Consider the following 15,622-nt stretch of genomic DNA (forward strand, 5'->3'; position numbering starts at 1 on the left):
GCCCGCTAGGGGTCTGGCTCCGCCTAGCTGAGGGGCCATGGGGTGGCCCTCCCGCCTCCACAGGGGCAGGCGGGGCCCAGCCCTGCGGAAAGCGGTGTCTTCCTGGGACCACGGCGGATAGCAGGTCTCTCCCGTTGCCAGCATTGCTGTGTCCTGAGAGTAGACTTTAACGTAGGGAACGCTTTTTTTCACGTGGAGAAACCAGAGATTTTTTTTCATAAACTGTGCATTTCCATTCTTTCTTTTTTTATTTTAAACTGCATTTGCTAGATGCTGCTTTGGGTGTACTTTGGGGAGCTTTCATAAATACAAAGTTGGTTCACTACCACCGCAGGATATCATCCCGTGAACACATTAGCCAGCCACTGTCACATGTGTTTGCACTATGTACTACACGTAAACGTAAAAGAATAATGGCTTTATCATAGAAATGAGAAGAGGAAATTTATCCACACTTAATTATTTCACAAGTGCTAAAATGTAGATTTTAACAAATTACTGTTTGTAATAATTTTTCCATGTTGTTTAATAACCACTGTAAATTATAAGTAGTAATTATTGGAATTTTTGTCCATTATTAGGTGTAAAGTGATAAAATGTCAATTTTTTTCTACTCATTTGAAAATAATATTGTAAAAAGATAATATTAAACCCAGTGTGGTGGTGCATTCCTGTAATCCCAGCACCTGGGAGGTTGAGACAACTCTTCCTGAGCTCAAGGCCAGCCTGAGCTGCTTAGCAAGATCCTGCCTTAAAAAGACCCCCTCAAAAAAAGAAAGAAAAAAGTATTAATTGTAAAACATGTGATGACTGTTGCTTTTGAAGGATATATTTTCAGATTATTTGTATGCTTCTATTGCATAGAAATAGGTAAATTTTATAATAGCTGTGTCATAGAATATTTTATAATCTGCATCTTCCAGTATATTAACTTTGAAATATTCCCAAATAAAATTTAAAGTAATTTTTAGCATATAATGTAGGGGTTATACTGTTATATATTTCAGTGAATTTCTTTATGAGGAATTATTTTTCTTTTTTCTATTTGTATATTTGAATTTTTTATCTCTGCAAATAGGGTATACCATCTCTGTTAGGATGTAGTTAGATGATGTTTGCTTTGTAAAATGACACAGTACTAAGACTTTAAAGAAAAGTGCAGTATTTGAATTTGCCTTTCTCTTCGTTTCTTCTTTGTGTCTTTTTTTGTCTTTTTGAGAAAAGGTCTCGATACGCAGTTTAGGCTGGCCTTGAGCTCATTTTGTAGCCCAGACTAGTCTTGAACTCACAACAATCCTCCTGCCTCAGCCTCCAGAGCACTAGAATTACAGGCATGCACCACCATGTCCGGCTTGCCTTTCTCTTCTTTTGCTTCTTCTACCATTGTTTCTGATGTCTTGGGTGGTCCCATTACCACTGATGGAGACATCATTGAGTATTTTTTCTATTAAGATGGTTTGTAAAAGATTTACATTTATCTAGAAAGTGAGCTATTTTATTTGAGATTTCCACACTTATTCGCATAATTTAGATGTTTTTATAATCTGTAGTCCTATCCTTTTTCACATCTCATAATTTTGCTTAGCTTTGCGTTGTTAGTTTGGGCACCTACAACTCAAATTCACTCTTGAATTTAGTTTTTATTGTAATTTTCATTTTTTCTTCCTTCAGTTTTACTCTTTATTCCTTCCTATTCCTGTGGATATAATTTAGATGACCACAAATTGTACTTTTTCCTGGTCAGTACATTTGATCTCAATTTACTTACCATGTTGACATAGTTATTGAATTAAATGATATTCCAAGTTAGGTGATATTCCAAGAACTTCAGTGATAATTTTCTTTTCTTTTTTTTTTTTTTTTCTTTTCTTGGAGGAACCAGGGATTGAACTCAGGCCCTTGTGCTTGCCAGGGAAGCACTTATTCCACTGAGCCATCTCCCTGGCCCCATATAACATCTTTCTGTAACATTTCATCTAATTTTTTTGTGCACAAAATACATCCATAGAATATTTTGTAATCTGTAAAATATTTTTCAGTGGCTGTATTTTGTAATGACTGTACATTGAGACCAAAATTCCTTGTTAGTGGATATTCTTAAAATTACCTAATGTTTTGCTATTATATATAAAGCTGACAACATTTTTATAACTAAATCTTAATTATTTCCTTAGGATAGAAGTGGAATTACTGGCCAAAGGGTATGTATGTTTTTATTAATGTCTTTCTGAATGGCTGTGTGTGGCTCAGACCAGCAGCAGTTGGTGAGGGCTGGCATTTCCAGGCCAGTGTTTTTCCACTGACTGCATGTTAGAGTCGGAGGGCCCTTTTAAAAGCAGAGGTTCCCAAGACCGGCTCTCAGAGGTTCTGATTTCATAGATCTGGGGTTTAACCTGGAGTTTTTAAAAGGTCCCCAACAGATTTTCATATGCAGCTAATTTGATAGGTGAAATGGCAGTTCATTATTTCAATTATTGTTTTCTTCTGAAATTCTTCTAGACACGCAGATTTGGGAGAAGCAGCCCCAGAAATAAAAGCATCAGAGAGAAGAGCAGCTGTGGCGATTGCAGGTCAGCTGGGTCGGCTCCACTGTGAAGCAGCCTTTCTTCTGTTCTGTGATTCTGGGTTCCAGCGCCCACCTGGGCGGGGGACCACGAACCTCAAAAACTAAAAAAGCTTGAAACTTATTTTTTTTCTTGTACTAGGAGATTCCATCTCAGGATTATTTGTTCAAGTCTTTGCCTACTTTTTAGTGGTCATGTTGTGTTTTTTGTTATAAGAGTTAGAAGAGCTCTTTATACATTTTGGATACTAGATGCTTATAAGCATAATTAACATAATTTTAATTGTTTCCATCCATGGTAGTGCTTGCTGTTGTGGGTTTTTTTGTTTGTTTGCAATTTTGAGGCTCAAACACAGGGCCTTGAGCACTCTGGGCAAGCACTCTACACAGAGCTACATCTCTGGCCCTCATTTTACTTTTTTTCCTAAAAAAAACTAGGGATTAAACCCAGAGCCTTCATACTCAGCTACATCCCTGGCCTCCTTTTTTATTTTGAAACAGATAAATTGTCAGATTGCCCTTTTTATTTTGAAACAGATAAGTTGTCAGATTGCCCAGGGTGGCCCTGAACACCTCCTTCCCAGCATGCTTGGACAACTGGCATGCACCACCACGCCCCACTTCTTCTTACTTTTCTGTAGTTCCCTTTGATGTACGAAAGAGTTACTTGTTTAATTAGTTGACTGTGCTTTTGATTTCATAACTGAGAACCTATTGCGAATGTAGGTTACATAGATTTACTCCTATTTTGTCTTCCAAGAATGTTATGGCTTTAGCTGTTATGTTTAGGTCATCCATCCACTTGGAGTTAATTTTTGTATATGGTGGAAGGTAGGAGTCCACCTTTATTCTTACACATCCGTACAGGTGGATGTCTTTTTTTTTTTTTTTTTTTTAAGATACTGGGAATTGAACTCAAGAATTCTATTCCCACTAAGCTACGTCCTTGGTCCTTCTATTTTATAACAGGGTTTCACTAACTTATCAAGGCTGGCCTTGAGCTTGTGATTCTTCTGTATCAACCTCCTGAGTAGCTGAGATTACAGGTGTGTGCCGCTGTGCCGCCATCATTTTTTATTCCTTTTTGTTTAGGCAGGGTCTTGCTATGCAGTTCAGGCTTGTCTTGAGTTCACTTTGTAGCCCAGGCTGGTCTTGAACTCTCAGTGATCCTCCTGCTTCAGCTTCCTGACTGCTGGTGATACAGGGAGAAAAACTGGTCTCTGGTGGGTGACCTCCAAACCATATAGGGAACCTCCAAATGATACAGGGAAAAAACGATCTCCCAACCTCACCTGCACGAGTTCGTGTTCTCTAAAACCAAAGAATGACTTTTAGGAACAAACGGAGGTTATGAGTAGAACATATTTACTGAGGGAAAGAAAGCTCCTGTCCGAGAGAGGGACAGGAGGGGGGGCCCAGCGCGTTGTCTCCAGAAAGTTGTCTCTTGTAGGGACTTTTATAGAGGAAAACCATGTGGTGAGGCAGGTCTAAGGTGGTGGAGAAGACCTGGGAAATGCTTAGTTGGACATGAGGTGGGACAAAACTATGGTGAACCAATGAGATTACAAGCACCATTGCTCAGGTAAAATTGATTAAATCCAGTATCAAATGGGAAAGCGAGTCACGTAGCAAGCAGGCATGAATACAGAACAGGGTCTCTTCCTGTTGGGGGCTGGGCTAGTGACTCATTTGGGCTCTTTCAAGTTGATTGATACTATTTAGGATATCAATCCCTAATGCCCATCCCTAGGGAAGTATGTAGCTGTGCTTCCTCTTTTTGTCTTGAGGTCTGGCCCATATGGGAGTGTCTGTCTCTTCCAAATTGCAAAGTCACCTTGTCTTCCATCTTGTCTCCTTGAGGGCCTGGCCCTGTCTGACTGCCTATAGTATTTCTGTCTAACTCAGCTGCCCACAACACTGGGATTACAGGGGTGCCACTAGGCTTCATTTTTTATTCTTTTTTTCCCCTTGTATTTAGGACAGAGTCTACAGGGTCTCACTATGTAGATTGGACTCTGTTCTCAGCCTCCCAGGTGCTGAGACTATAGGCGCACACCACCACGCCCAGTCTTATTCACCGTCTCAGAGTGCCACTCAAGTGGGGCCAACACAGCACGCTGGGAGTCGAACCCAGCCACTGCGCTGCTATCTAAGCCAGCACTTTAGTCTGCTGAGCTATCAGGCCGGCCTTTCATTTTTTATTCTTACCACAGCTCCAATGTATGAAATGATGTCTTAAATACTCACTTTTGTAGGACATTGTGGTACATGCCTATAATCCCAGCATTTAGGAGGCTGAGGCAGAAGGATTATGAAGTTTTAGACCAGCCTGGTCTATATAGTGCATGTATGACCAGCTTGAAATAAATGATAAGACCCTATCTTTTTTAAAAAAAAATTCACTTCCCAATAACAAGTATTAAAGTTTGATGAAAAACTCTAAAGGGTGTGCTTAGTACTGTAATGGGGAGAAGTCACTTCGTGTGAGTGAAAATGATTTAATTGCCTGACTCCTGCGTTCTTCTGCGCGGGCTTACAGCAGTTCTTTCTGGGTGTGATTTCCGTGGTAGGCCTGGCCTCCCTGCCCTTGTGCCCTCTGGAGTGTGGTGTCCCTGCAGGGTCAGAGTTCGGGCTTATTTCCTTTCTGGGCCAGGCCCTGCCCAGTAGGAAGTCTCGTGGAGACCTTGCTCATGGAGCCACGCCTTGCTGGCCTCCGGCCCCTCCCTGCTTGTTCCACAGTCTGCCTGTCCTCCTCAACGTCTCTGCCATCTCCAATTAGTTTCCTGCCTTTGGCTGCTCTGTGCATCCCTGACTGCTTGCATTTGTTGTCTGTGCAGATTCAGATCAGCTATTTGTTGATCAAGCAAGGGCCTGGTTTCTGTATGTTGGAAGTTACTCCAGTTTCCAGAGCTCTCCAATCCCATCTCTGTTTTCCATTCAATTCTCTAGCTGTTTCTCTCCTTGGGATGTTTCAGATTCCTTAGAAGAAGTTTTCTGGTATCTTTCCTTTACTTAGAGTAAAGGACCTTTGACCCCTAGACATTGTGGTGGGAACCACTTGAGTCATCCTGTATCCTGTCCTTGGGCTAGAGGTTTGGCTCAGTGGTGGAGCACTCGCCTCTTGTGCAGAAAGCCCTGGATTTCATCCCCAGCACAAGAAGTAAGTTGTGAGTGTAGTTCAGTGGTAGAACGCGTGCTTCACTCGTACCAGGCCCTCAGTTCAAGCTACAGCACCAACAGTAAAGTACAATTTTGGGATGGGTGAGTCGTTCACTTAGACCAGAAGTCAGCAGTAAAGTACACACTAAGAGGTCTCCATCATGCCTGCCTGCCTTCCCCTGCAGCATGCATTTGCAGGCAGAATTTTAAGGTTCTTTTTTCCATATCTGACTAGCACTAATAAAATATGCTCTGTAATTAAGATACAAGTGTAGTATAGATATATCATGCTGTTAGACTTTGGACAAATGGCAGTTGACGTGTAAGTCACTCTTCCTACTCTGTCTCCTGTACCGGAGGTTTGTCCTGTGCTACAAATATCATTTAGTAGTGACGAAAGCCTTTATGACAGAATAAAAAAGTTGATAGAAATTTTGATAGAAAGTAGTAGATCTTGAAGCCTAGAAATTTATATCTTCTTACATTTTAAATAGCCTCTAAAATCAAAGGTTAATTTATAAAAATTATTATTTTCATAAATTTTATTTTCAGTCAGGGTCTCACTTTCTATCCCGGGCTGAGCTTGAACTTACTGTGTAGCGCAGGATGGCCTTGAACTCACAGCTATCTTCTGCCTCAGCCAGGTGCTGGGATTATAGGTGTGCACTGCCACATCCAGTTTGTTTTCATTACATTTTATAAATTCTACAAGTGTATCTTAGAGATCTCTATGTTGTGTGTAGCTATTATTTGTGGCATATTTTATGTTCGAAAATAATGAGCTATACATAAGGAAATCTGAAATCAATTACATAGGTTGAGCATCCATAATCTAAAAATTCAAAATCTGAAATGCTCCAAAATCCAAGACTTCTTGAATACTGACATAATGTCAAAGTGGAAAATTTTGTACCTGATCTCATGTGTGACATATCATAGTTAAAATGTAGATATATTACATTGTGTGTAAAATTGCCTTAAGAGTATGTATTTGATATATATGAAACATTTAAACATTTTATCTTTAGACTTGTGTCATATTCTAAAATCAGAAAAAATGTAAAACTCTTCTGGCCTTTGAACATTTTAAATAAGGAATGTTCCGCAGTGGGGCGGCTCGTGTTCATCATCCCAGCTCCCGAGCCCTGGGATCAGCTTCACAAGCCGTGGCTCAGAGCGGGCATGTGGAGGGGTGGATGCAGTGTAGCTTGGTGCTCCTTGGATTTGATCCCTGGTACCACCAGAGAAAGAAACAAAGAAGGGAGGTGTAGAAAGAAAAGGGGAAAAGGAACACTCAGCCTGTAGTACTAACTCACTGGAGCTCTGAGAGAAAGGCTTTAACTTCCCAATGAAACTAAATGCCTGTGTTCTTTCCTTCTAGATTTGGAATGGAGAGAAATGGAAGGAGATGACTGTGGGTTCCATTATGGAGGTAGGAACTATGGGGCGATCACCAGTTGGGATGGGGAAGGAGAAAGGGAATGGGAAAATGAAGAATTACTGGGACTTTATAATTTTGACAATTGAGAGAAGTTGCTGTTTTGGTAAGAAAGAAGGAGTGCTCTGAGTTTAGCTTAAACTACTTGTGTCAGTTGCGTTATTTTTGATTAACACTGCATTTTCCTTTGCTTTGCTTGTAGATGGTACAAATGAGGCTCAGGACAATGACTTCCCAACAGGTATGTTTCCTTGTTCTGTGGTGGCTTCCTGTTCTGAGGGGACAGCTTGAAGGCTGCTGGTTCTTATAGCTGCTCCAAGTCCTGAAGAGGCTCAGTTCTAGGCTGCCCTAAACACTACATCCCAGTAGTAAGCAGTGTTCTCCCAGCACACCTACTGTTGTGATGAGTTGCTATGTTTGGAAGAGAAGCCCAGCAATCGTCTCCTTTTAACAAGTCTGTGAAGGAGTTTTAGTCACAGTTAGGATTGAAATCATTCATCTGATTGATGGCATCACATGCAGATCAGAAACCCGGACCCCAAGTTCGCAGGCAGCCTGTGGAGGGCCACCTGCAGGCACAGGTGCATACACGGATGGGGTTTCTTGCTCTGGCTTCCCTCCTTTGCATTTTATTGCCATGTTACCTAACAGTAAAAGTAGATGTTCATTCTCTGAACAAGAAAAACAGTATCCCTTGATTCATTCAGACAGAACTGGGAACGCCAGGGAATCCTGTGCAGGCATGTGAAGCCCACAGCTCTTCTCCCCATGCAGCTGTTGTGTGTGTGCAGCAAGTCCACACCCCTGTGCTCTGGGTGCTGTCCGGTACCGTGGAGCCTTAGAGCCGTACGACTCTCCCAGCCCAGTGTCTGGGGCTGCAGGCCCTGTGGGTCACCCGGGGAGTGACCTGAATCTGTCAGTTGACTGCTTTGGGAAACAAGAGAAGGACAATCCACCAGGGCCTCCTCTCAAGACTTACTTGAGTTGGTGGCGTCATACACTGGTTCCTGTCCTGAGAGGAACTGGAGGAAAGCCTGAAGTCCGGGCTTCAGAGCAAGTTGAACTTGCTCTCACTTGCTGAGTGTGTTAATGTTTAAAGTGAGCTAACTGTATGCAGCTTGAGCATTGGTAAGTTGTCAGGTCAAGACCTCAGGCTGCTCCTGTCTCCGGAGCTCCAGTGGCCTCCGGAGACATACCGCTCTGTGCATCTGTTGTGTACAATTGTACAGGGTGATCCTGGACTGTTAGAACAAGCAAATGTGTATTTACATCACATCACGTGTGTTGCCACAGTTAAAAATGGCACTATTGGTGTCAAAGCTGCAAAGTGTCTGCTCAGTGGTATCTTAATATTTTCTTTTCCTTTAAAATACTCTCCAGCTTATTTACAAAGGCAAAACAACATTAACTAAAAAACTAGATTGAGCTGTGAGTGTGCCCCTGTGGAAGCCTCTGGTGACACTGAGGGAGCACCGTGCTGGGACAGTGTGACTCATATAGCACAGGAGCGCCTGATGGCCAGGGGCAGGGTGAGGGTGGCGGCTGCACACTGTACCTGTGGCCTGTGCTGCTCCCGCTTAACTAGTGGGTATTGATCTCAGTGTTAGATCTCGCAGGTTTCTTAAAAAATAAGAAATCAGTGATTTTATGTTAAGTGCGGTTCTTTGGTCTCTGGGTGGATTTTTTTGCTTTTCTTTTCCTGCTCTCTTGAAATGCCACACACAGCTGTGTTCACTCGTCATTACCTTGGTGGAGGGCTCCACTCCACTCCCTGATCTCAGGTCAGCCCCAGGGTCCTGTACTGGGGGGTGTCCTCCCACCCCTCCTGCTAGGCTCTCCCTCTCCAGCTCTGGCCTGGCCCTGACTCCAGAGTGCGTGGTGAGCACCCACATCTCTTGTTTCTTCCTACAGTGGAGAGAAGCAGGCTGCAGGAAATGCTGTCTCTTCTGGGACTGGAGGCCTACCAGGGGCAGAGGCTCAGCTTGCAGGACTCCCTGCAGATCAGTTTTGACAGCATGAAGAACTGGGCCCCTCAGGTTCCCAAGGACCTGCCCTGGCATTTCCTCAGAAAGCTGCAGGCCCTCAATGCTGAAGCCAGGAATACCACCATGGTGCTGGACATGCCTGCAGATGCTCGGCCGGCGGAGAAGGAGAGTCAGATGGAGGAGGAGGTGATCTACTGGGACCCAGCTGAGGACATTGCTGCTGATGACATTTACTCTTTCTCCGAGCTGCCCACACCTGACACGCCAGTGAACCCCCTAGACCTCCTCTGCGCCCTGCTGCTGTCCTCAGACAGCTTTCTGCAGCAGGAGATCATCCTGAAGATGTCCCTCTGCCAGTTTGCACTCCCACTTGTGTTGCCTGACTCAGAAAACCACTACCATACCTTCCTGCTGTGGGCCCTGCGGGGCGTTGTGCGGACGTGGTGGTCCCAGACCCCACGGGGCCTGGGCAGCTTCCGAGAGGACAGTGTGGTCCTGTCCAGGGTGCCCACCTTTGCCTTTGTGCGCATGGACGTGAGCAGCAACTCCAAGTCCCAGCTGCTCAATGCCATCCTCAGTCCGGGCCACCGGCAGGGGGACTGCTTCTGGCACCGGGACCTCAGTTTGGGCACCAACCCCCGGGAGATTGCAGATGGGCTAGTGGAGATTTCCTGGTTTTTCCCCAGTGGCAGGGAGGACCTGGATGTTTTCCCAGAGCCTGTGGCCTTTCTGAACCTGAGGGGCGACATTGGTTCTCACTGGCTGCAGTTTAAGCTCCTAACAGAAATCTCCTCGGCTGTGTTTATCCTGACTGACAACATCAGTAAGAAGGAATACAAACTCCTGTGCTCCATGAAGGAGTCAACTACAAAGTATTATTTCATCCTGAGTCCCTACCGGGGGAAGCGGAACACGAACCTGCGGTTTCTGAACAGACTGACCCCCGTGCTGAAGATAGACCACTCTCACGTCCTGGTGAAGGTGAGCAGCACCGACAGCGAGGGCTTTGTGAAGAGGCTGCGTGCCATTGTGGGCAGTGTGGCCAGGGGACCTTGCAGGAGGGTGTCCGTGGAGGACATGGCACACGCAGCCCGCAAACTGGGCCTTCGCGTCGATGAGGACTGCGAGGAGTGTCAGAAGGCGAAGGACCGGATGGAGAGAATCACCAGGAAGATCAAGGACGTGGATGCCTACCGGAGGGATGAGCTGCGGCTACAGGGCGACCTGGGGAAGAAGGCAGCGCAGGTGGAGAGGGAGTACTGCCAGCTCCAGTGGGCCCCGGAGCCGCCCGAGAAGCACCGTGGAGAGCTGAGGCGGCGGCTGCTGGAGCTCCGGACGCAGCAGAGTGGCCAGGAGCCCTCCGCAGGGCTGCAGGACTTCATCGTGGGCATCAGCAGCCCTTCTGCGGGTGAGAGGCAGTACTTCCTGAGGTGGATGGAGTGGGGGCTGGCTCGGGTGGGCCAGCCGAGGCTCAGGCAGCCCCCAGAGACCCTCCTTGCCCTGAGACCGAAGCTAGGCGGGGCCTCGGACTTCAGCGAGCCACTGTGGCCAGAGCCCCTGGGCGTGGAGCACTTCCTGCGGGAGATGGGGCAGTTCTTTGAGGCCGAGGGCTGCCTAGTGGAGGCCGGGAGGCTGCCGGCTGGCCAGAGGCGCTTCACCCACTTCCCCGGCCTGGCTGCGGAGCTGCTGCTCGCGGGGCTGCCCCTGGAGCTGGTTGACGGGGGCACCCTGAGCATCCCAGTGCGTTGGGTCACGGGGCTACTCAAGGAGCTGCACACCCGCCTGGACCGGAGGTCTCGGCTGGTGGTCCTGTCTGCCCTGGGGGTGCCAGGAACAGGAAAGTCCACGCTTCTCAACACCATGTTTGGCCTGCGGTTTGCCACGGGGAGGAGCTGCAGTCCCCGGGGAGCCTTCATACAGCTTATCACTGTGGCTGAAGGCTTCAGCCAGGACTTGGGCTGTGACCACATCCTGGCCATTGACTCTGGGGCACTGATTAGTGGGGCCTTGGCCTCGACAGGGGACAGGTTTGAGCTAGAGGCTTCCTTGGCCACTCTACTCATGGGACTGAGTAACGTCACTGTGGTCAGTTTAGCTGAAACAAAGGACATTCCACCAGCTATTCTACATGCGTTTCTGAGGTTGGAAAAAACAGGGCACATGCCCAACTGTCAGTTTGTGTACCAGAACCTTCATGATGTGCCTGCCCCCAGCCCCAAGCCAAGAGAGAGGAGGCAACTGCTAGATCCACCCAGCGACCTGAGTAGAGCTGCTGCCCAGATGGAAAAGCAGAGTGGCGGCTTCCGGACGCTGGCAAGCCTGGCCTTCTGCGACCCAGAGAGGCAGCATGTCTGGCACGTTCCAGGCCTGTGGCATGGAGCTCCTCCCATGGCAGCAGTAAGCCTGGGGTACAGCGAGGCCATTTTTGAATTGAAGAGATGCCTGCTAGAAAACATCAGGAATGGCCTGTCCAACCAAAACAAAAACATACAGCAGCTCATTGAGCTAGTGCGGCGGTTGTGAGCAGGGCCTGCTGTTGCAGCCGTGCTGATAGGGTCCGGCGAGGCTGTGCCAGGCACCTGTGAGGTGGCTGGTGCCTGCTGCTCATGAGAAGGAAAGCCAGTGAAAGACAGGGTGAGGGGCTCCTAATGGTGTTAAAAAGTAACCTCCAGACCAGCTCGGTGATGCCAGCAGGGACATGAGAGGTCCTGGGCAGGTGGCAGAAGCAGTAACCTAATCTCTGTCCCAGCCCCAGCCGAGCTCCTGAGGACCTGCCCTCAGGGCAGCTGTTTCTTCTTTGGCTCCAGGAGTTGGGAGCAGTGTCTTTACTCACTGCTGGCCCCCAACAGCAGGGGCCCCCAGTATAGACTGGGGTGTTCTGAGAAGCAGAGGCACCCCCTGGAGGCCAACATTTGAGGCTTGGTCACTCAGTCCCGCTGGCAGTGCAAGGCACTTCTGGGCACTGCATTCATAGACTGGTCTGTGAAGCCCTCCCGATCCTTGCCCAGAAAGCGTTCATCAATCACCCTGTCATGCCCTAGCACTTTGTCATACTTCTGCCTCAGCACTTCATGGCGCCTTGTCACTTGTGTGTTTACCGTCTGCCCCAGACTGTGCGTCCTCGAGGGCAGGGACTGAATACCATTCAGCTCTGTGTCCCCAGAGCCCGACACACTATAAACGCTTAATAAATGTTTGTTGAATGAATGAAATCTCACATGATAGTGGTGTCAGGTTCTGCCTCTGTGCCTTCATTGTCCTGTGTGCTCAGAGGACAGCATCTGCCTGAGGAAGAGTATGGAGACACAGAAAAATGGAGTATGTAGCCAGATGATGGGGCACATGCTCGATGCAGAAGGGTTGCACCACAAAAAAAAAAGTGACACCATTCCTTTCTTTTAAGCATTGAGAGGCTGTTAATGACAAATAAAACTAAATGCCTTTACATTAGTCACCTTTATCATTGCCCGCTGTGGGTTACAGAGCGAAGGTCCACACTCTACCCTGCATGGCACAAAGCAGTGGAGGGAGTCTGCAGCACACACACCCATGTGCTTGTGGATCTTTGGAGGGAGGCCGAGCTAGAGTCTCCCCTGTTCAGGCTAGTCTTGAACTTACTTGATGCCAAGCTGGTCTCGGACTCGTGGCGATTCTTCTGAGCCTCAGCTTCCTCGTTGCTGGGATTACAGCTGTGTGCCACCCAACACAGCCTGGTCATGTGCCTTTTTTTCTTAAGTTTCACAGCTTCTAGGCTTCTGCTGGCTACCAAGACAGGGCCTGTCCTCTCACCAATGTCCTTTCCAGCCCAATAGCCACCTCAGGAACAGGTCTTAGCCAGGACTTCAGGCTCCTTCCCTGAGGACCTCCTACTGGAAACCCTGCCTAGGCTTGCCGTCCCCAAGGGCCACTGTCACTTTACAAAGCCTCAGAGTTCCACCCCATCTGCACAACCAGTCCTGGGAGTTTCTGCTTGATCCTCTGAGCCTTGCTGCCTTAAAGTCTCCTTAGGTCTACATTTTTTTCACTTCCCCAAGTGGTGTCCAAAATGTGTCTTTGTATTTTGGCTTACCAGACTCCCAAGCGGTGCCCTTGGCCCGCCAGCACTTGCCCCACTCTGGTCTGGAACCCTCTCTTGACTAGGTCTTCGGATCCCTCTTCAGCTTGCGTGGCTTCCTGGGGCTCCAGGGTGCTCTGCCTGCTGCCCCTTTGACTTCCCAGTTTATACTTCCATGATCTGACAGCAGGTTCTGCTCATATACAGCAAGTGGAAAGCAGCTCTGCAGTTCTGCAAACCCGATCTAATAAGTTTATGAAAACCTTTCCATATTAGTTTCCTCCCTGAAGGAAGGAATAAGGAGACACAAAGACCATTTGGGCATGGTGGTACTTGTACTTGAAGGAGGAAGATGGGATAAGGCAAGGGAATCAAGTGTTCAAGCCCAACCTGAGCAGTTTAGCCACTTACTGAGACCCTGTCTCAAAATGTAAAAAGTCTTGAGATGTAGCTGAGTGTGAATGTTTGGGTTCAATCCCCCAGTACAAAAAAAAAAAAAAAAAAAAAAAAATCCTATCAAGTCAAGACAAATTCAGTGGGGCAAATACTAAGTCCTGTAGCTCCATATCCAGCATCCAGGGCACACAGCGATAAATACGGGTTCTAGCAGGTTGGGCAGCCCCATCCCCATGGCTTCATGGGCTGCAGTCCACATGACCTTTTGGTGTGGCTCTACTCACAGCCTGCAGCTCTTCTCAGCCGACTCCATGTTCTTGACATTTTCAACTTGCTGGGGTTTCTGCTGTACTTTGGCTTCATGAGCTGCCCTCCAGGGACTGCTTGTGTACCTCACCACCCCTTTCCTTTGAGAAGCATCCATGACCCTGTAATTCTTGCATGTTGTGTGCCTGAACAACATCACGTGGGTGACACTGAGGCTTGCCACCAGTGTGAACAGTAGCTGAGCCTTCTTGGACCATGGCTGTAGGGATTTCTGAATTCCTGGTTGGCTGAACAAGATGTAATGAATCCCAGGAAATCAGTTGTGGGCTAGAGATAATAGCTCAGTGGCATACGTGCCTGCCCGACAAGCACAAGGTCCTGAGTTCAATCCCTGGTACCAAAAAGAAACAAACTAACTTCCATGGTGGCTCTTTTTTTTTTTTTTTAATTTATTTATGTGTGTGTGTGTGTGTGTGTGTGTGTCCAACTCAGCCCACCAGGGGGCGGGGCTGGCTGGCATGTGGTGCTGGGGGATTGATCCGCGGTCCCTGTGCTTTGATAAGCTTGTTCTAAGTAGGTGCTTTAGACCACTGAGCCATCTCACCAGCCCCATGGGTGGCTCTTGTTGAGCAGGGCTCAACAAGAAATGTTTCAATGTTTGAGCTATATCCCCAGCCCGTATTTATTATCTTGAGCTAGGGTCTTGCTAAGGTAATAAATTGCCAATGTGAGGCTTTAATTTGTCATTTTCCTGCCCCAGCTTCCTAGAATGCTGGGATAACCGGCATTCACTACCATGCCTGGCTCACTTTCATACATTTGAGGCTTCGTAGGGGGGGTCTTGCTGATTTCTGAGATGCCCCCAAAGTATTCTTGTCCCAGTTCATGGCTCTTGTGTATGTGTGCAGGAGGGATCTTTTGAGACAGGGTTTCACTGCAGTGTAGGCTGATCTTGAACTCACTTTGTAATCCAGGAGAGCCTTGAATTTGCACAGTCCTGCCTTAGGCTCCCAGTGCTGAGATCATAGGCGTGGGGTACCACAACCAGTTTTGTGTGACCTTTTAATGACACTAATCTCTAGGAACACCTTCTTTGGGCCCAGCTTTTCAAATGGTTCTAAGAACAAAAGTTAGGTTTTTCAAGTATTTTGGCTCCACTTTTTGATCCTGATTCTCTCCATAAATCTGGCTAAAGGGGGCCGAGGAGATGGCTCAGTAGAGTAAGTGCTTCCTTGGCAAGGCAAGGGCCTGAGTTCAATCCCTGGTTCCTCCAAAACAAACAAACAAGGCTAAAAGTAACCAACAGTGCCCATGCCACAGCCTGAACGTTGGGCTGCCTTGAAATTTCCTCCGCTAGATCTGTGGAGGAAATTAGTCTAGTGTCCTTAAGCACAGTCTCTAGCAAAGTCTCAAAACATGAGTAAAATATTATACTTTTTTTTTTTTTTTTGCAGAACCAGGAATTGAACTCAGGCCCTTGTGCTTGCCAGGGAAGCTCTTATTCCACTGAGCCATCTCCCCAGCCCTCATAGAGACATTTTTTTTTGTAGAATGTAATATGCATGCCTCTAGTCCAATTCCGAGCAGAATCCCTGTACCTATTTGAAACATGTACCTGGCCTTTACTATTCATATTCTTTTTTTTCTGGTACGAGGGATCAAATTTAGGACCTTGTGCTTGTCAGGCAGGTGCTTATGCCACTGAGCTATTGCCCCCACAGTGTTTTTATATATATATCTATATCTATATCTATCTATCT

At 47.0% G+C, this 15,622-nt stretch overlaps 1 protein-coding gene across 1 annotated transcript in view; it reads left to right on the forward strand.

The window, feature by feature from the left end:
- The window catches only part of LOC101585419 (up-regulator of cell proliferation), a 28,748-nt gene extending 16,373 nt beyond the window's left edge, over positions 1-12,375 (forward strand). Inside the window, exons 2-6 of the mRNA XM_004630395.2 lie at positions 2,175-2,201; positions 2,500-2,570; positions 7,104-7,154; positions 7,363-7,401; positions 9,072-12,375. Coding sequence (XP_004630452.1) covers positions 7,121-7,154; positions 7,363-7,401; positions 9,072-11,668 — 2,670 coding nt within the window. The 5' untranslated portion in view covers positions 2,175-2,201; positions 2,500-2,570; positions 7,104-7,120 and the 3' untranslated portion in view covers positions 11,669-12,375. The remainder of the gene's footprint in view (positions 1-2,174; positions 2,202-2,499; positions 2,571-7,103; positions 7,155-7,362; positions 7,402-9,071) is intronic.
- The last annotated feature ends 3,247 nt before the right edge of the window (positions 12,376-15,622 follow it).

Source organism: Octodon degus, unplaced genomic scaffold, assembly GCF_000260255.1.
Source record: "Octodon degus isolate 3935 unplaced genomic scaffold, OctDeg1.0 scaffold00035, whole genome shotgun sequence".
In the NCBI taxonomy this organism is placed as follows: domain Eukaryota; kingdom Metazoa; phylum Chordata; class Mammalia; order Rodentia; family Octodontidae; genus Octodon; species Octodon degus.